The sequence below is a fragment of the Dipodomys spectabilis genome, unplaced genomic scaffold, assembly GCF_019054845.1.
Source record: "Dipodomys spectabilis isolate Male_0828 unplaced genomic scaffold, ASM1905484v1 ptg000325l, whole genome shotgun sequence".
In the NCBI taxonomy this organism is placed as follows: domain Eukaryota; kingdom Metazoa; phylum Chordata; class Mammalia; order Rodentia; family Heteromyidae; genus Dipodomys; species Dipodomys spectabilis.
In genome coordinates, this window is record NW_024871002.1 from 505592 (window position 1) to 526504 (window position 20913).

Consider the following 20913-nt stretch of genomic DNA (forward strand, 5'->3'; position numbering starts at 1 on the left):
GCGGGTAGGTAGGCTATAGCCCAGAGGAGGGGGGAGTAGTGTTAGTGTCTGGTTTTTTTTCTCCCTCTTCTTCTGCTCTTCGGGGCCGTGCGTTGCCTTGTGCGGGTCCGAAAACGGAGCGAAGTTAGCCGGTTTGCTAGCTTCCGCGGGCACACTTCACGAGTGCACACAGGGAAACCCCCTCTTGCTCCTCCACGAGTTGGAAGAGTGCCGAAGGGGTGCGCCCTGGTGCCGGCACTTGAGCTCTTCCTGCCCCCTCTGTCCTTTGAGCGATAGTCCCCCTACTTTCACACTCCGGTCCGCTCAGAGTTGCTTCGTCCGAGTGCCCCTCACCCGGTCCTTCCGTCAGACCCCCTCGGCTTCCCGGCTAGCTCGCGTCAAGAGTCAGCTCCGTCCCTACTCTAGGGTTTCCCCCCCTCCCCCGCCCTGCTTGGAGGCGGAGAAGATGGCTGGAGGACGTCTGCTGTTGGGGGGCGACTTCCTGTCGCCGCCGCCGCTGCCCCCCCTCCCGCCGCCGCCGCTGCCGCCCCTCCCGCCGCCCCCGCCCGAGCCAGTGCTGGAGCAGTGGCGCTATAGCCACGAAAGTGACTGGCAGTGGGCTCTGCGGCGCAGCTTCATCTGTCGGCACCTGCACAGCTATCCCGGGGCTGCACTTGATCAGCTCCTCGCGCTCTCTGCTGCTTGGACCAACCACGTCTTCCTGGGCTGCAGGTGAGGAACAGGGAGCCGGGAGATGGGGAGGGGGGTCGGGTAAGAAATGGGTAAGGGGTGAAGGGGTTGGTGATTGAGGATGGATGGGTTAGGTAGAGTGGGGAGGGAGTCACTTGATGGTGCTGGTTGATGAGGGACAGGGGCAAGGATGGAGATGCTTTGCTTGGAAGCTGCAAGATTTCAAGGTGCTGGAGGACACTAGGATGCTCCGTGATTGCTTAGGGATGGGGTGTCGGATCAGGGTGGCAGGGGATAGAGTAGCTTGGACGTTGCGCAGATCTGTAGCCCCTCCAGGACGAGGGTTGCAGATAAAGCAGCACCTGCAAGAGGATTATTGATTATTGACAGGTAGTCATTGTGGTTGCTGATGGAATTGGAGGGCGTGGGAAAATGATGAATAGCAGACCCTTGGATCTGCGTAGGGCCTTCCAAGGATGCAGTATCTGCAGAGAATTTTCAATAGGGCTGCTGGGGACCACGATGGGGGATACAGAGCTTAGGGAAAACGCGATTCTAATCTTAATTTCCTCCTGACCACTTTCTCCTGCCGTTGCCATTAGATAGAACACCCCTCCCTCACTTCTCACAGCCCACCTAGGTGAGTCGTCCTATCTCCTCCTGGGGCTGTGATGTATGCAGCAGGTCTCTAAGCCGCAGTGTCAAGCTTGCTTAGCTTTGCGCATAATGTGTCTGGGACTCAAACAAAGAAATGGAAATACCTGCTATAAAAATGAATTGCCCTCTCTTTACCTTAAAGGAGATCACGCAGATGAACATTCAGTCATTGGATGAGGTTTTACATGTACATGTGTGTTTGTGTATGTGTTTTCACTCCTTTCCTAGAACCTTCTGAAGAGAGAGGCCGGCCTCTTTGATAGCTCTTTGCATTCAATAGAGACTGCAGTATGGTTCCAACGCAGTTTTTTTTTTTTTTTTCTTTTCCTATGAATTGGCTGCTTAGGCTTGTGTCCTTCACAACCCTCAAATTGGCCCTCAAATCATTCCTTTGATAGACTGGGAAGCTTCTTTTTTTGGACATTCCTTTCTAACTGTTGACTTTTTTTTTTATTAGGAAGGATAATAAATTCTGGAAGATGATCCAATCCAATTCTAACAATTCAGTTTTAGGAATGCACTTAAAGATGCTGAAAAATAGACTTGTCCACTACAAGTCTTAATTGAATATAGCATCCAGTGTGATGCTTTGCTTTTCTCACCAATTTTTTTTCTGTCTCCCCTGATAACTATCTCTAGGAGGTAATATTTATTTCACTGGATGAAATGGTCACTATTAGGGAAGTCTCAGTAATTGTCACAGATCCAATTGACCTTCACATAGCAATGTTCTTGCAATTGATAAAGTACCTTTATCATATAACCATGTCTCTTTAATATCACAGAAGGCCAGAGGGAATCTGAATCCTTAAAACACCTTTAATAAGAAAGAAGAATGACCATTCTTTATTTGTTTAAAACCATCCTTTATATTATAATAAAACTTAACCTTTCACGAGCACTACAAGCTCTTTTTTGGGGGGTAAGGGGGAGAGAATTTTACTTTTTTATTCATACCATCAGCAGCAGTCCTAGAATACTGGCTGCGTAATAGCTGCCCGTTAAATGTCTGAGGAATAAATGCATGTATGCAGCTTTATTTTGTACAACACATTTAAAATAGTTTTGATCTTTACAACAACCTTAGGAGTTTGGAGATCTCTGATATTTACAGCTAAATCAGTGGAGGCCGAGAAGTTAAGTCACTTGTTTATGGTCCCACAATTGGAGCTAGCCAGGTTTTCTGATGTTCACAGTCTGATGCTCTTTTCACTGCGACACAGCTCCCATTTTAGGGAAAGATGGACCAGAAATGAAAGCAAGTAACTAAGAAAAGCCATAGCATTATACCTCAGGACATGAACAAAAACCAAGCCAGTGATTGCTGGTAACTGGCTTTCAGAGCAACCCAGGTATCTTGGATATTTTATGTGTGGGCATAGGTATGCAGCTCTGTCATATGTATGCAAAAATCGTGTTCCTTGCATGGTGACTAAGTCAGTTATTGAATAGCTGAAGTGATGACTCATGTTTACATTTTATCTGAATCCTGGAAGGTAGGCACCCAGTGTGAATCTACTTCAGGCAGGTTTTATGTTAGCTTTCATCTTCAGATGGGTAAAATCTATACTGAGAGTACTCGATGTGGGTAGGGCTCCTGTTTTTGTGACAGATGACTCTTAAACAAACTGAAGAGTGCATAATGGCTTTAGGCTTTCTTTTCTTTGGGGAGGGGGGCGCTTTAGGCTTTCTAAACTTGTTTGTTGTTGTTCAAGGTCCCAGTCTGATATCTAGAACACTTTATGAACCAGGACAAAATTAGCAAAAGGGCTGGTCACTGGAGGCTCACACCTATAATCCCAGCTACTCAGGAGGCTGAGATCTGAGGATCAAGGTTCAAAGCCAGCCTGGGCAGTAAATGCCTGTGAGATTCTTTTTTTGGGGGGGAGGTGGGAGGTCTAATCGTGGGGCCTGAACTCTGGGCCTGGGCGCTGTCCCTCAGCTCTTCAGCTCAAGGCTAGTGCTCTACCACTTGAGCCACAGCGCCACTTCCGGCTTTTTTCTTTTTGCTTATGTGGTGCTGAGGAATCGAACCCAGGGCCTCATGCATACAAGGCAAGCGCTCTACCACTGAGCCACCTTCCCAGCCCCATCTGTGAGATTCTTATCTCCACTAAAATACCAAAAAGCTGGAAGTAGAGCTGTGTGTGAAGTGGTAAAGTGCTAGCCTTGAGCCAAAGAAGCTCAGGGACAGTACCCAGGCCCTGAGTTCAAGCCCCAGGACTGGCACGGCACAAAGAGAGAGAAAGAGAAAGGGGTGGAGAGAAAGAGAGGGAGACCTAGCAAGTGGAACTTTCTTCTGGCAAATTGTTTTGTGTTTGGGCCAAAATAAAATCCTAGTTCAAGGATATCTTTGAAAATTCCCTTAGGACTAAAACAGAAGGAGCTCAAGATGTGCAGAGAAGCAGACCCTATATAATTTCTTTGTCAATTTCTGTGAAACAGGGTTGAACAACTTCATGACTACAGCATTACCTGTTGGGGAGGTGTGGTTAGGATCTAGGCCACTCTAAGCAAGACCCTGTTTCGAAAATAATAGTCAGGTGGATGCTGGTAGCTTATGCCTATAGTCATAGCTATTCAGGAAACAGATCTGGTGAACATGGTTAGAAGCCAGCCCAGGCAGGGAAGTCTTATCTCCAATTAACCACAAAAAATCCAGTAGCGCACTAGCTTTGAGCAAAAAAGCTCAAAGACATCATCCAAGCCCTAATGACTGGCACAGGCAGGCAGACACACATATATACCTATTAGGTTTGTTATAAATCAGAGCTCCTGGGTCCTCCCCTAGGGATTCTGATTGAGAAAGGCTGAGGCGAGGTCTCAGAATTTCAATTTCTATCAAGATCCCAAGTGATGATCATGGTGCTGACCCAGGAACTACACTGAGAACAGTTGCTTTCTAGCCTGTTTGGTTTTTTAAAAAATCGTATTTCCTCATTGTCCAAACAGCCTGGAAGCTCAAATAGCTGAAATTATGTCTCTTTATTGTCTGTTTCATAAACAGCCTGCCAAGATACTTTTTTCTATAAGCAACTTCTAAGATAATGTTTTGTGGCTAATGAAAAATTAGTATAGTTTTTAAATCAACTCCAAATATAGCACTTACATAATTGTTCATATATATGCCTAGGGATCTGTGCAATCTTTGCTTACAAACTATAGATAACATTCATTTTATAGTAAATAGGCTCAAATGCAGGATGTCATATATGTTAGGCCATTACGTTACCCCTGGCATATATACATATATATGTATGTATATATACCACGGACATATATACCTATGGGTGTACATATATACACATACATATTTAAGACAATGTTTGGTTCATCTAGAATATTCTGTTTTGAGTTATTTATTTATTTATTTGGTGCCAGTCCTAGGGATTGAACTCAGGGCCTGGGTGCCATCTCTAGGATTATACTTATAATACTAGCTACTCAAGAGGCTACTGAAGATCATGGTTCAAAGCCAGTTCAGATAGAAAAGCTTTTTTTTTTTTTTTTGCCAGTCCTGGGCCTTGCTTGAACTCTGGACCTAGGTGCTGTCTCTGAGCTACAGCTCTATTTCTGGCTTTTTTTTCCCCCTGGTGGTTCATTGGACATTAGTCGCACAGACTTTTCTGCTTGAGCTGGTTTTGAACTGCAGTCCTTAGATCTCAGCCTCTTGAGTAGCTAAGGTTACAGGCATGAATTACCAGCACCTGAAGAGAGTTTTTTTTTTTTTTTGGCTGGTCCTGGGGCTTGAACTAAGGGCCTGGGTTGGGTGCTGTCCTTGAGCTTCTTTGTGCTCAAGGCTAGCATTCCACCACTTGAGCCACAGTGCTACTTCCAGCTTTTTTGAGTAGTTTATTGGAGATATGAGGCTCTCAGGGATAGATCTGAGGTTCTTGGGGACTTTTTTTTCCCTGGCTGGCTTTGATCTCAGCCTCCTGAGTAGCTAGGATTACAAGCATGAGTCACCAGGGCCTGACTGACACTCTTATTTCTTAATTGAACACCCAAAACTTGGAAGTTTAGTTATGACTCAAGTGGTAGAGTGCCAGCCTTGAGCAAAAAATCTAAGGGATTGTGCCCAGGACCTAAATTCAACTTCAATATTGTCACAAAGGGCTGGGAAGGTGGCTCAGTGGTAGAGCACTTGCCTTGCATGCATGAGGCCCTGGGTTCGATTCCTCAGCACCACATAAGCAAAAAGAAAAAAGCCGGAAGTGGCGCTGTGGCTCAAGCAGTAGAGTGCTAGCCTTGAGCTGAAGAGCTGAGGGACAGTGCCCAGGTCCAGAGTTCAGGCCCCACGACCGGAACCAAAAAAAAAAAAAATATATATATGTATATATATATATATATATATATATACATATATATATACATATATATATATATATATATGAATAAATAGTCCTCAAAGTGTTATCCATGTTATTAGTTGTTGGGATGTAGGTGCTCTTGTTGTATTTTCTGAAATTTTTGTAATTGAAGCTATTACTTTTAGATACATTATGAAAAACCACTATGTCACTGGACACTATATTGAAAATGTACTATAAAACTTGTGGGTGGGGGTTGGGAGGGAAAACTGGGAGAGAGCAAGGGAAGGGGTGACATTGTCCAAAAAGAAATGTACTCTTTACCTGACTTCAGTAACCGCAACCCCTCACCATTCTAACAACAATAAAAAATTATTTTTTTAAAGAAAAGGCACTATGGAAGACTAATTAAAGCTTTGTTGCTGTGATTTGCTTTACATTTGTAGACCAGCTTCTTTTATCCTTAGCTAGCTATTCTGTGGGTGGGTAATTTTAGAAACAGAAAGAAAAATCCTAGTGACCTTATTAAAGACTCTAGGTTAATATTTGCCTTGTTCTTTGAGTAATTGAGCCTTAGATACATACGGTATTGTCTTTTCTATTCTTGCTCAAGCTAGCTAGCTTCTTTGGTATCATGACTTCCTAATAAAGGACAGACAACCTGACTGTTGGCATCCTACGCAAAGTTTTATTTTTATAGTCTCTGGGAGCTGCTGGGTTTTGTGTCAATTGCAATGAATAGAGAACAGTAAATAGCTATCATAATTACTAGTGCTGGAAAGAACTTGAGAAAAAAGTTGTTTGAATGGAGCAAGCCCCACTTGTGTCATTCCTGGGCATTGTGTAGCAGGCATACCATGTTCAGTATACATACACACCATACTTGGAACAGGTTCTCATTGAAGGTCTGGAGAATTTTGACAAGAACTCAAGGTGGCTTGGATCACCCGTTTTGATAGCAAATGTGAGATTCCCAAAGAGTTGCAGACTTCTAATTTTCATCATTTTCATCTTACACTTTGGAAATTGGGCTCCTACATTTGAATGGAAGTGATATATACAGAATTTATAATGTTTTAGAGTTTTACACAGTTTTTGTTTTTGTCAGTACTGGGGATTGAACAAGTACAGAGCCTTGCTCTGTCACTATTTTCATTTAAGGTTTGTGCTTTACCATTTCAGCCATATCACTACTTCTGTCTTTTTTGCTGGTAAATTGGAGATGAGTCTCATAGCCTTTTCTGCCCCTGCTGGCTTTGAATTCCCATTCTTAGATCTCAGTGCCCTGAGTAGCTAGGGTTACAAGCACCATTACTCTGTTTTCTCATCCTATAAGTATTCCCCACCTAACTTTATTTTCATATATTTACTTAATGAGGAAACTGGGTTGTCACAGTATTTCCCTGGTTCTGGATTCCACTGGGTGTGTATTTGCTTTTCTTTTTTGTGTGATACTTGCTCAGTTTTTTTTTTTTTTTGGGTCCGGTCGTGGGGTCTGAACTCTGGGCCTGGGCGCTGTCCCTCAGCTCTTCAGCTCAAGGCTAGCGCTCTACCATTTGAGCCACAGCACCACTTTCGGCTTTTTTCTGCTTATGTGGTGCTGAGGAATCAAACCCAGGGCCTCAGGCATGCAAGGCAAGCGCTCTACCACTGAGCCACCTTCCCAGCCCATCAGTTTTTTTGGTTTTTTGTTTGTTTGTTTGTTTGTTTGTTTTTTGCACATAATGCTCCACCTCTTGAGCCACATGTCCATTCTATCCTTTTTACTGATTAATTGGAGATACAATTTCTTGGACTTTTCTGCCCCAAGTGGTTCTCACTTCAGTCCTCAAATCTTAGTGGCTTGAGCCACCAGTTGGCTGGAAATATAGTTGCAATAGTGTTTAACATGTTTCTGGGTGTTAGGGACTTGTTGATTAGGTTCAGGTTCAATTTTTGGCAAGAAGAGTTACTTTAAAAATAGTGTAATATGTTGGTGTAATATGTAATCTGTTGGTAATATGTTCGCTCACACCTATAATCATAACTACTTAGGAGGCTTAGATCTGAGGATCACAGTTGAAAACCAGCCAGGGCAGGAAAACCAGTGAGATTCTTACCTCCAATTAGCCAGCAGAAAAAGTGGGCTGCAGCTCAACTGTTAATGAACCAGTTGAAGGGCTGGGAAGGTGGCTCAGTGGTAGAGCACTTGCCTTGCATGCCTGAGGCCCTGGGTTCCATTCCTCAGCACCACATAAGCAGAAAAAAAAAAGCCGGAAGTGGCGCTGTGGCTCAAGTGGTGGAGTGCTAGCCTTGAGCTGAAGAGCTGAGGGACAGCGCCCAGGCTCAGAGTTTAGGCCCCACAATCGGACTCCCCCCCCCCCCCCCAAAAAAAAAAAAAGAACCAGTTGAAAAAGCCAAGTGAGAGTATGAGGCCCTGAATTCCAAGCCCTAGTACTGGCATGCATGTGTGCATGCACACACACACACACACACACACACAGAGTAGTTTAGTGCATGTCCTATTGCATCAAGCTCAGTTAGTCCCACATTTTTTTTGTGTGCTAGTCCTGAGCTTAAACTCAGGGCCTGCGCAGTCCCTGAACATTTGTGCTCAAGGTTAGCACTCTACCACTTGAGCCACAGCTCCACTTCTGTCTTCTTGGTGTTTAATTGGAGATAAAGAGTCTTGCAGATTTTCCTGCCCTGTCTGGCTTCAAACCGTGATCCTTGGATCATAGCCTCTTGAGTAGCTAGGATTACAGGCATAAGCCACCAATGCTAGGCTGTCCCACTATTAATACACTGTTTTCAACTTTCCAACATCAAAATTTTTAAGTGAAATAATTGATATTATTGTAGATTCACTTGAAGTTGTAGGAAACATAAAGAGATGCCCAGTAATCAACTTTCATTTAAACTCCCGGTGGTAACAGGCTTCAAAATTATTATAATTCAACTAGGATAATAACCTTGTCTTCCTTAACTAATTTTACTCCAGATTCCCCCAGGTTTACTAGTGTATGTATAATTTACCATGGTATAGTTTTTGAGATTGCTTAGATTGTATCTATGATGATCATAATGTTGAATATTCAACACAGAGGTCCTTCCTATTGTCCTATAACCACATCATATCAGTAATTTACTCTTTTTTTGTTTCTGTGTAGTATTCTGTGGCATGTATGTACCAGAGATTAACTATTCACCTCTTGAAAGATCGGGGTTGATTATACTTAGCCCCTTTAAAAATCAGGCTATTGCTGGGCACCTGTGGCTCATGCCTGTAATCCTAGATACTCAAGAAACTGAGATCTGAGGATTGTGAGTCAAAGCTAGCCTGGGTAGGAAAAATCCATGAAACTCTTATCTCCTTAATTGCACCAAAAAGCCAGAAGTGTAGCTATGGCTCAAGCGGTAGAGAGTTAGTCTTGAGCAAAGAAGCTCAAATATAATGCCCAGGCCCTGAATTCAAGCCCCAGGACTGGCAGGCATGCGCGCATGCACACACACACACACACACACATACACACCCCACACAATTGTGAAAGTTGATGCACAAGTTTTAGTGTGCACGTAAGTTTTTTTTGTTTTTTTGTTTTTTGTTTTCTTTTTTTTTCAGTCATGAGCCTTGAACTCTGGGCCTGGGCACTGTCCCTCAGCTCTTCAGCTCAAGGCTAGCGCTCTACCACTTGAGCCACAGCGCCACTTCCGGCTTTTTTCTTTTTGCTTGTGTGGTGCTGAGGAATCGAACCCAGGGCCTCATGCATGCAAGGCAAGTGCTCTACCACTGAGCCACCTTCCCAGCCCTTCTGAGTGGTTTATTGGAGATAAGAGTCTCTTGGACTGCCGGGCTGGCTTTGAACCCTGATCCTCAGATCTCAGCCTCCTGAATAGCTAGGATTACAGGCATGAGCCACCAATGCCTGGCTGCACATAAGTTTTTATAAGAAACTGTCAACTTGTTTTCTAGAGTGACTATACCATTTTACATTCCCTCTAGCAATGTCTGAGGAATCCAGTTTTTTGCATTCTTGCCAGCATTTGGTATTGTCATTTTGTAAGTGTGAAGGGGAGAGCATGTGTGTGTGTGTGCGTGTGTGTGTGTGTGTGTGTGTGTGCGCGCGCGTGCGCACGCGCACACGCACATGCACTGGTGATGTGATTTGAACTCAGAGCCTCATGTTCTCATTTGGCTTTTCTGCTCATGCGGGATCTCTACCACTTGAGCCACAGCTCCACTTCTGGCTTTGTTTGCTTGTTTATTGGAGAGAAGAGTCTCACAAACTTTTCTTCCCAGGCTAGCTTTGAACTGCAATCCTCTTTAGTAGTTAGGATTACAGGCCTGGCTTGATTTTATGTTTCTGTATCTTTTTTTCTTAATATATTTTTTAATTTTAAAGATACTGTACAGGGGGTTACAGTTACATGAGCAAAGTATTGAGTCCATTTCCTATCAAGCATTGTTACACCCTCCTTTGTTTTTCCCCTACCATACCTTCCCTCTTCATCTTGTTTCTATATCTTTTTTTGGGGGGGGGGGGGGGGGGCGGGGTCTGGTCGTGGGCCTGAACTCTGGGCCTGGGCGTTGTCCCTCAGCTCTTTAGCTCAAGGCTAGCGCTCTACCACTTGAGCCATAGCGCCACTTCCGGCTTTTTTTTTTTCTGTTATGTGGTGCTGAGGAATCGAACCCAGGGCCTCATGCATGCAAGGCAAGCGCTCTACCACTGAGCCACCTTCCCAGCCCATCTTGTTTCTATATCTTTTTTTTTTTTTTTTTTTTTGGTCCGGTCGTGGGGCCTGAACTCTGGGCCTGGGCACTGTCCCTCAGCTCTTCAGCTCAAGGCTAGCGCTCTACCACTTGAGCCACAGCGCCACTTCCGGCTTTTTTTCTTTTTGCTTATGTGGAGCTGAGGAATCGAACCCAGGGCCTCGAGCATGCAAGGCAAGCGCTCTACCACTGAGCCACCTTCCCAGCCCTTGTTTCTATATCTTATGCTGAAAAATATTATTCTTAAGAAGTAATTACTGGTTTCGTAGATAGGTATTGTAGGGCTAATCTTTGGTTTTACAGCCAAATACTGTAAATTCTATATGAGCAGTGATAAGATTTGCTCATTTAGAAGCTTAAAAAAAATACCCAAACTATGTCCTTACCTGTTTTAACTGTAGATTATATTTACTTAAATAGGTATAGCCCACACTTGATGGAGAAAATTCTCCAAATGGCTGAAGGTATTGATATTGGGGAGATGCCTTCATATGACCTGATGCTGCCCAAACCTTCCAAAGGCCAAAAACGCCACCTCTCAACATACGATGGTGAGTATACTTGTTTGGGGAAGCTGGGATTTTAAAGGTTTCTTTAAAAACAAATCTATACACTTGTGGTTTTAAATTCCATTGGTCACATTGGTTCTTGTACAGAGATAAAAGATTTTTTAATGTAGTGAAGTCTGATTTTTTTTGAGGATGCTAACTAGAACTGAAAGCTAAGAATACTGAAGACATGCTTTAGTGCTGTCCTTGAAGTGTATGTCATGGGACTTCCCTCTAAGTAGAACAACCTTATACTGGCATCAATTGAGCATCTAAGTAACTAAATCCTTTTGGATGGACCTGAAATGGACCAGTTTCTACTGAGCAGTCTTAGGGCAAGGGACTGCCAGTGTCTAGTATTGCCTTAACAAGAGTTCTTCCATAGATTCAAATGGGCATTTGTATTTAGCTGTCTGTTCTAGAAATAAAGCAACTAGCCTGTTGTACAGAATAGCACAGTATTAAGATTTTCATTGAAAAACCTCTGGAATCTTTTGATAACTTTTTTCTTTGATTTTTTTTTTTAGTCATAATTGCATAAAGTAACATCACAAAGTCACTCATCTCTGATACCAAATAGAAAGGTTTTGTAAATGCCTCTGGTCATCATCTCTGTTACATTAGAACTATCTGTTCCATTTGTAACCCTTCAGTGAGTAGTAAGAGATCGTACTAGAACATCCTTTCAGTACACTTCATGTTCCAGAACAGGTGAACGCTATGTTGCACCTATGGTTTAGCTCATTTGATGCAAAAGAACCTTTCAGTCATGCATGGTAATGACCTCCCACTCTTGTTCCAGTGATCTGTTTCCTATCAAGAGTTTGCCCTTAGCAGGGTGCTGGTGGCTCACTCCTGTAATCCTAGCTACTCAGGAGGCTTAGATCTGAGGATTGTGGTTCAAAGCCAGCCCACGCAGGAAAACCCATGAGACTCTTTATCTCCAATTAAGCACCAAAAAATTCAGAAGTGGTTCTATGGCTCAAGTGGCAGAGCACCAATCTTGAGCAAAAGAAGCTCAGGGGCAAAGCCCAGGGCCTGAGTTCAAGCCCCAGGAGTGGCACCAAAAAATTAGTCTTACCTTACACGTAGAAGGTCAGGGAATACCCCCTCCCTATGGTAAAATATTACATTGATATGAGTCCCTTCACCCAAATGCCTTTGAAGTTTTCGTGATGGGGCATTTCTTGTACCAACAATACATCTTGCAAGTAATATGATTGGTACCATTTTCCTGTTTGGGTCTTCTGAAATGATCCCCATTTTAATGAATTGTAAATTTCACTCATTCTATAGGTCAAAATCCTCCTAAAAAGCAAGCTGGTTCCAAATTCCATGCGAGACCTCGTTTTGAGCCTGTACATTTTGTAGCTAGTAGTTCAAAAGATGAAAGACAGGAAGATTCTTATGGCCCTCAAACCAAAGAGGCAATCGAACAAACACATTTTTCCAGCATGCCACGAAACATCTACCAAGATTATACTCAAGACTCTTTCAGTATACAAGATGGGAATTCTCAGTATTGTGATTCGTCAGGATTTATTTTCACAAAAGACCAGCCTGTCACAACCAACATGTATTTTGAGAGTGGGAACCCTCCCCCAAGCAGCACCTCCCAGCAGGCCAACTCTCAGCCAGCGCCAGAGCCAGCCTCATCCCAAACATACCCGGAGTCAGTGGTAGCCGAGAAGCAGTATTTTATTGAAAAGCTAACAGCAACTATTTGGAAGAACCTTTCTAATCCAGAGATGACTGCTGGCTCTGATAAGATTAATTACACATACATGCTAACTCGTTGTATCCAGGCTTGTAAGACAAACCCTGAGTATATATATGCTCCTTTAAAAGAAATCCCTCCTGCTGACATCCCCAAAAATAAAAAACTACTCACAGACGGCTATGCTTGTGAAGTGAGATGCCAAAATATCTACTTAACTACAGGTTACGCTGGCAGCAAGAATGGGTCCAGAGATCGTGCTACTGAGCTAGCTGTAAAACTCTTGCAGAAATGTATTGAGGTTAGAGTTGTCCGGCGGAAATTTAAGCACACGATTGGAGAGGACCTGGTAGTGTGTCAGATTGGCGTGCTTTCCTATGACTTTCCTCCAGCTCTAAAACCCCCGGAAGACGTGGTAGTGCTGGGGAAAGATGCTTCTGGCCAACCCATCTTTAACTCTTCCGCCAAACACTGGACCAATTTTGTCATTACCGAAAATGCAAACGATGCAATTGGCATCCTTAACAATTCTGCCTCATTCAACAAAATGTCTGTTGAGTACAAATATGAAATGATGCCAAATCGTACATGGCGTTGTCGAGTGTTTTTACAGGATCACTGCTTAGCTGAGGGTTATGGAACCAAGAAAACAAGTAAACATGCAGCTGCTGATGAGGCTCTGAAAATTCTCCAGAAAACCCAACCCACATACCCATCTGTCAAAAGTTCACAGTGCCATTCAGGCTCTTCACCCAGAGGATCTGGAAAAAAGAAGGATATAAAGGATCTTGTTGTGTACGAGAACTCCTCGAATCCCGTGTGCACACTGAATGATACAGCTCAGTTCAACCGCATGACGATTGAGTACGTGTATGAAAGGATGACAGGCCTCCGCTGGAAATGCAAGGTGATTCTGGAAAGTGAAGTCATTGCAGAAGCCGTTGGGGTGAAGAAAAGTGTCAAATACGAAGCTGCTGGAGAAGCTGTGAAAACCCTCAAGAAAACCCAGCCAACTGTCATCAACAACCTGAAGAAAGGAACTGTGGAAGATGTGATTTCTAGAAATGAGATTCAGGGCCGCTCTGCAGAAGAGGCTTACAAACAACAAATCCGAGAAGACAACATAGGAAATCAGCTGCTGAGAAAGATGGGTTGGACTGGTGGTGGGTTAGGTAAATCTGGCGAAGGCATACGGGAGCCTATCTCAGTCAAAGAGCAGCATAAGCGGGAAGGGCTAGGTCTTGATGTAGAGAGAGTCAATAAAATTGCCAAGAGAGATATCGAACAGATCATCCGCAACTATGCCCGCTCCGAGAGCCACACAGATTTGACATTCTCCACTGAATTGACCAATGATGAACGGAAGCAGATACATCAGATTGCTCAGAAGTATGGCCTGAAGAGTAAGTCTCATGGGGTGGGCCATGATAGGTACCTGGTGGTAGGAAGAAAAAGGCGGAAGGAAGATCTCCTAGATCAGCTCAAACAGGAAGGCCAAGTGGGGCATTACGAGCTTGTTATGCCTCAAGCAAATTGAAGAGCATACTATATTTTATTAATGCCTAATGAGGCAGCTCTGTGGTCAAAAGAAAATGCTACATGTTCTGGTTACAGAGTACTAGTCATTCTTAAGATGTTTCGCCTTGTTCATTTTATGTAGAGCTTTATTAGGTATTGGAATCTGAAGAAATCCATCTTGTACTAGCTTCACCTGCAGATAATATTGTGCAGTAACTGTGTGTGTCTCTTGATAATGCTATGCCCCTTGGAGTTTAAGTAGTTTGCTCAAGCAAGAATACATCCAAATGGAATTCCACACTGAGAAAGAAATTCACCTTTTAAAGGGCATAGCACAGCAATCTGCAACAATATATATGTCAAGTCAATATTGACTCCAGTTAAATGGCAGTTTTAATTTCCAGACTTCTGGAAAAATGTCAGTTCATTTTTGTATGATCTCTTTTCATCTTTGTGTGAAGCCAGTTATAGAATGTTTAACAGTAAATTGTGCTGTACGTGTAAATGTCAGCTAAACGATGTAAAACTTTCTTAAAAGTACTTTGTTCATTTATTTATAACTTCAAGTCATGTGATTTTCAGAGTATTGAAAGTAATTCACTGTACCTTGTGATCTATAAGTTTTAACAAAATCCTAGTCTTCATGCTGAGAGAGCACTACTTGAGAGAGCAGTTGAAAAGTTTCAAAAACTTTTCATTCAATGGAAGGAAGGAAGTTTGAACTGTTTGTTCTTGGTGCCTTGCAGAGAGACTCACAGCAACTCTCCATTGTAGCTTTGCCATGGTTTGGATGTGCAGCACATCCCAGGCAACCACAGCTGTGGCAGAGCTTGATAAAAGACTGAAGATACATTGGTGCTTTGATGCAAAGGTCAGTTGGCTGGTCCCTCTCTCTCGGGAAAAAAAAAAAAAAAAAAAGCTTATTAAACCCCCAAAGCCAACTTTGTAACATATTTAAAACTGCTATTTTCGCTTATTTCTGGAATGTAAAAAAAAAATGTATAAAAAGAATTAGTGTATGCTTCCTGAATAAACCAAGGAGCCAGAGTTGATCAAAATAGCGGTGTGCTTATTTCTGGGCAGCAGCCTAGTCACGACACTTTGGGTCTTTAGATCTGTGCAGAAGGGAAGTGGTGTTTGCAGAAAATATGTCAGTTGTGAAGCGCATGTGGATGGATGTAACAGTTTAGCAGATGGGAACAGAAATCAGTCACCCAGCGTGCTTTTTCCCATGCACTAACATTCTAGCTTCAGTGAGATCTTAGGCTAGTCCCTTGTATGTGATTTGGGAGTTACATATCAGATAAATCAAGCACAGCTCCACCTTTCTAAAACAACACAGATGCTATTATTGTTATTTAAGGACCTCGAGTGAGATGATTTTTGAGATGGATCAGGTTGTTTGCAGTGTCTTAAAATGTTCAGCAGGCATAAGAAAGAGTAGTTTCCTTTCCCCCAATGTTTATATTTTACACTGAGTTATAGTTAAATGATTGAATACAGATTAGCTTTTTCATCCAAATCTCTCTTATAAGGACCAATTGTCACTAACAGTGTTTGATACTTGCTTTCCAGTATCTTCCTTTCTGTGGTGTGTGTCCTTTTAAGAAATGACGTATGAATATTATTTTGGCATTTAGTGTATTAGGAATGGCTAAAGGAACTCATCTTGGGAAGCGTTAGAAAAACTTGGGATTTTTCTTGAATTAGTGGCTTTGGAGGATTATAAGGTATGAAAACAACTTTTAGCGGGACACCAGTGGCGCATGCCTGTAATCCTAGCTCCTTAGGAAGCTCAGATTTGATGATTGATTTGAAGCAAGCCCAGGCAGCAAAGTCTGTAAGACTCTTATCTCCAACAAACTACTCAGAAAAAGCCAGAAGTGGCGCCTGTGGCACAAGTGGTTGAGCGCCAGCCTTTGAAAACAGACTCAGAGACAGCGCCCAGGCCTTGAGTTCAAGTCCCTGGTTTGGAAAAAAGAAAAAGTGACTTTTTACATATCCTCTTCCCAAAATGATTTTTTGGAGGAAAAAGAGAAATGTTACATTTAAATTGGATTTTAGATGAGCTTTAGAAAACAACTTATTTACTAAAAGGCTCAAACTGGATCAAGCGTATATGAATTTGGTTCCTGGTTTTGAAGGGCCAGATTTTTAAACTTTGTGGATCAGGTTCCATACTGATGCAGAACTAGATCAAAGTCACTTAACTCTGCTTAAAAAATCTTGGCTTTTTCCTAGCTAATTAGAGATACGAATCTCATAGACTTTGCTGCCCAGGCTGACTTTGAACTGCCATCCTCAGATCTTAGCCTCCTGAGTAGCTAGGATTAAAGACAGGAGCCACCAGCACCTAGTGTGACAGTAAAATAAAAGTACATACAGATCTAAAAGTAGATATGTAACTCAATGCTACTTATATATACTATATATACTACATATATATCTAATACATACACTATACACATATATGTATATATATACTGTACATAGTGTATATGTGTATGTATAGAGAGTCTCACAGATCTACTTTAAGGATTTTTCCTTCCATTTTGCAAAGTGAATGGAAATAGGAATTTGTTTGTTTGTTTCTGTGTGTGCGTGGTTAAGATGCATTCATTTTTCTGTGAGTGACCCTCACAACTCAAGATGGGTCCTAAATAAAGGAGTCATGATTAGAACTTCAGTTCCACAGCATGTATCGTTTTCCACATCAGCAGGTACAGAACTGAAGGAACCTTGCAAAACTTATTTAACTTTCTTGTAATGATCACATACAGGCATCCTGTGGTGCTGGTTAAATATTAGAAAGAAGGCAATTAGTATTAAATGCTCAAATGAATGGTAAATGGTGCATTTGCTTATAACTTGAAATGTCAGCTTGTTGATTCTGTTCTAAGGTTTTAAAAGGATTAGTCCCTTAAAGAGATTGGGAATGGTGTACAAAATAAAATGTTACCAGGCATGCTTTTTCCCAAGTCTCGTCTTATATTTTCCAAGTCTGATTAACAGTGTCACTGTTTCAGGTATGTAGCCACAGTAGGATGAGAAAGTTCATTCACCAAATGAAAATTAATTTAATGGGGTTCTATTTTGAAGCAGAAATGGACTTGAGAGGAAATACTAAGCATGTTTAAGAAGTGGCTCCTAGCCCAGGCACTGGTAGCCCATGCCTGTAATCCTAGCTACACAGGAGGCTGAGACCTGAGGATTGCAGTTCAAAGCTAGCCCAGGCAGGAAAGTCCATGAGACTCTTATCCAATTAACCACCAGAAACACAGAAGTGGCTTTATGGCTCGAAATGGTAGAGTGCTTGAGTAAAAGAGCTCAGGGACAGTGCCCAGACCCTGAGTTCAAACCCCATGACAGACAAAAAATAGACAAGGCTCTAAAGTGAAATGATCCAGTATTGTGTAGTGCAGATTGGACTCCCTTAAGTATCAGTTTTAAAGGGTGAGTGGGTATGTGAATCCTAAGGACTTAATTTCATGTAGCCCCCCCCAAACTATTTTTGTGATTGTTTTCATAGTCATTTTTAAAAAGCTGGGCACTGGTGGTTCACGCCTATAATCCTAGCTACTCAGGAGGCTGAGATCTGAAGATCGCAGTTCAAAGCCAGCCCAGGCAGAAAAGCCTGTGAGACTCTTATCTCCAATAAACCACCAGAAACCAGAAGTGGTGCTGTGGCTCAAGCAGTACAGTTCTCGCCTTGAGCTGAAGAGCGCAAGAACAGTGCCCAAGCCCAGAGTTCAAGCCCCACAATCGACAAAAAAATAGTGAAGGAAGATCCTCCAAGGATTTTTGTTGGTAGTGTCAATCCTGGGGCTTAAATTCAGGGTTTGAGCATTGTCCCTGAGCTTTTTGTGCTCAAGACTAGCACTGTACCACTTTGAACCACAGCTCCACTTCTGGCTTTTCACTGGTTAATTAATTGATCTTCAGATCTCAGGTTCCTCAGTAGCTAAAATTTTAAGCATGAGCCACTAGCACCTAGCTTGTAATTTTGAAAGGTCAATTTGCTTACAAGGGAACCAGAATATGTAACAGTTACCTCTAAGTACATTTCCATTGGCTAAATCTCATTTCCAGGGCCTAAATCTCAGGACCTTTGTCTCTAGCTTGGCTTTCTTTCTCATAGCTGGTGCTTTACTGAAGCCAGGCCACCAGCCCACCTTTTCCCTCTTATTAACATATATTAATTGTACAAAGGGGTTGGCATTGATAGTTCAATATATGCATGCAATATACTTGATCAAATTAATACCCTGTACTACTTTCTCATCCTCTCCCCTTAAAACAATTACCAAGTTTCATCATTTTATTTTCATACATGCTCAAGAAGTACCTTGATCAGTTAACCCCACTCTCACTACCCTCCCCTCTCCTGCTGACTTCCCATAAACAGTTCCCCCAAATTATACTTGTCATTTTTTTTGGGGGGGGGGGTCCGGTCGTGGGGCCTGAACTCTGGGCCTGGGCACTGTCCCTCAGCTCTTCAGCTCAAGGCTAGTGCTCTACCACTTGAGCCACAGCGCCACTTCCGGCTTTTTTCTTTTTGCTTATGTGGTGCTGAGGAATCGAACCCAGGGCCTCATGCATGCAAGGCAACCACTCTACCACTGAGCCACCTTTCCAGCCCATACTTGTCATTTTTTTAAGATCATATAAGAGAGAACATACAACATACTACCAAACCTTTCACATGAGTTAAAATGCCATTTTCAATAATTTGATAGTTTTTAAACTAAAAAAATTTTACATAGAATGTCATAATCTGCAATTTTTTTTTTTTTTTTGTCAGTCGTGGGGCTTGAACTCTGGGCCTGAGCGCTGTCCCTCAGCTCTTCAGCTAAGGATAGCACTCTACCCAATTTTGGTCTTGGAGGACACTGTTTTATTGTTCTTTTATAATTTCATTCCCTTGACTGGCCATAATGTATACTACTTCAGTACACTACTTGTTTGATAATTTTATATTCTGTTAAGAGACCTGTGTGTATGTGCCTGTCCTGGAGCTTAAACTCAGGGCCTACGCACTGTCCCTGAGCTTTTGTGCTCAAGGCTAGTGTTCTACTACTTGAGCCAAAGCTCTACTTCTGGATTTTTGGTGCTTAATTGGAGATAGTCTCATGAACTTGCCTGCTTGGGTGGCTTTGAACTGCAATCCTCAGATTTCAACCTCTTGAGTAGTTAGGATTATGGCAAGAGCCACTGGGCCACAGGCACCCAGCTTCTGTGAAGATTTTTAAAAAGCAGTTAACACATAATTGAAAAGAAAAAAAATGGTTCTTTCCAACATTATCATCATTATCTCTTCCTGGTGATATTATTTTTTTGTATTTAAAGGGGGGAAGCAAGTAGATAGAGGAGATTCCTCAAAAAAAAAAAATGGTCCTAAAAGTTCAGACTGAGCTAAAATATAGTTATACCTCAAGGACAAAACTTTAAGGTTATTTTATTTACAACTTTTGAAAAATGTACATTTTTTTACATGGGTTACTTGTGCAAAGCTAAAGAGCAATGAATGCATAAAAAGCAATTAGACAAAACACTTAAGTTTTGTCCAGTATTGTGTATCTAAAAGTGTAAATATCCAAAGAAAGATTGCAGACATTGATTTAAAAAGTTTCTCAGCATTGAAAGGGAATAAACTAAAGCATGCAGCAGTAACTCAGGATTTGAGTTGAAAATAGTTTGTCACAAATACGCTCCCTTCCTTGTTAACTAAAAAAAAAAAAAAAAAACTAAACGTGGAGGATTTTAAGTTTATAACACTGTTCCTGTAGAAGGATTAAAGAATTGTCCACACTTTCTGTAACTCGAAAACTTAATGATTGCGTCCATTCCTCTGCTCCCATACTTCTTTCAAAAGAAAAAAAAATGTAAACCCTCTGTACATCATCTTTATAATAAATTTTTTTAAAGAAATTTAAAAAAATACCAGAAGCCTCTTCTTGCAAATAGATGTTATTGTATCACTTTGCTCCTTAGCCAGGTCCTTCAGCATTAGCCTTCCACCAGTAAATGCCATTAGATATTAATATCATAGATTTTTAGTTTTCCTTTTCCTTTCAAAACATGTTTTATATGATTTATTTCCATTTCCTATAGGCCACATTCTAAACACATTCACTTCTAAATGTTAACAGAGAAGGGACTAAGCCAGGATGAAACACTTGAGCAACCATTTTCTTAAAAATGACATCCTGAGCCAGGCACCAGTGGCTCATGTGTGTAATCCTAACTACCCAGGAGGCTGAGATCTGAGAATTGTGGTTGAAAGCCAACCCAGACAGGAAAGTCCTGTTCAATTAACCACTAAAAAGCTGGAAATAGAGCTGTGGCTCAAGTGGCTAGAGCACTAGTCTTGAGCAAAAAAGCTCAGGGACAGCACTCAGGCCCTGGGTTCAAGCCCCAATTCTGGCACACACCCAAAAAAAAAAATATATATGTGTGTGTGTATATATATACATACATACATATATGTATATATATGTAAATCCTGGTCATTAGAATATGCATCAGAGCCACGAACATAACATTTTAAAAGCCTAGTGTAAAGCACAGAAATAAAGGTAACTGCCCAGGAGGCTACAGACACACAACAGAAGAGTTAAGCACTAGTAATGTTTGCAAGTAACCCAGGTACAGTACATTGGATTTCATAGAGTGTCTCATGTCAACAAGGATAGTAGAGAGGCAGAAAAAGCTTGGCAAAGGAAGACAGAAACAGCACAACAGCTA

The 20913-nt window shown here is 42.0% G+C and overlaps 1 protein-coding gene across 1 annotated transcript; it reads left to right on the top strand.

Annotated features, from left to right (window-relative positions):
• Nkrf (NFKB repressing factor) lies at window positions 1–15065 on the top strand. The gene is made up of 3 exons (XM_042702480.1): window positions 1–711; window positions 10807–10937; window positions 12231–15065. The coding sequence occupies exons 1-3, from the start codon at window positions 446–448 to the stop codon at window positions 14186–14188; spliced, it is 2355 nt and encodes a 784-aa protein (XP_042558414.1). The 5' UTR covers window positions 1–445; the 3' UTR covers window positions 14189–15065.
• Window positions 15066–20913: the final 5848 nt, after the last annotated feature.